General features: G+C 43.2%; 1 protein-coding gene across 1 annotated transcript in view; it reads right to left on the bottom strand.

Annotated features, from left to right (window-relative positions):
• The window catches only part of LOC105453114 (28S ribosomal protein S28, mitochondrial-like), a gene marked incomplete at its 3' end in the record, with an annotated part of 26,674 nt that overhangs the window by 8,357 nt on the left and 17,856 nt on the right, over positions 1–461 (bottom strand). The window contains exon 2 of the mRNA XM_011694829.1: positions 242–382. Within this exon, the coding sequence (XP_011693131.1) occupies positions 242–382 (141 nt within the window). The remainder of the gene's footprint in view (positions 1–241; positions 383–461) is intronic.

Genomic DNA, 461 nt, shown 5'->3' with positions numbered 1-461 from the left:
TAAATTTTTGTGTACTTGTTCAGCTATAGAATAGATACACGTTCAGCCACTGATATGTTTACCTTAATGTATGAAGTTACAACAGTAAATTTGCTCTTATTATTTGTTGCACACTAATTAATGCGCTTTACTCATATACGCCATTTTACACTTATGTCCCTCGACCTTCTCACGAGTCTCGCTACATATATTTGAAATGAGATTAATTTTGGGGAGAGGAAGTAGATTCAGGCACACGCACTGTCCGTTCTTGACGGGTCTCTGGCAGACGCAGTGAAACTTCCATCCGAAATCGATGTACAGGTCATCGCCGACCACGTGAAATATCTCGCCGGTCACGACCTTCCCGTCGGGATCGCCCAGCTGAAAGCAAAATCGCACGCTTAACAAAGAGAATCCATCCCTCGCGGTAATTTCTATGCGCTTTCTATGTTTTCTCACGCGAGAACAGAAGAAGAGAC

Source organism: Wasmannia auropunctata, unplaced genomic scaffold (genome assembly GCF_000956235.1).
Source record: "Wasmannia auropunctata unplaced genomic scaffold, wasmannia.A_1.0 LD336004.1, whole genome shotgun sequence".
NCBI lineage: Eukaryota > Metazoa > Arthropoda > Insecta > Hymenoptera > Formicidae > Wasmannia > Wasmannia auropunctata.
Note: the sequence above shows the minus strand (reverse complement) of the source record. Positions and strands in the feature narration are given on the sequence as shown.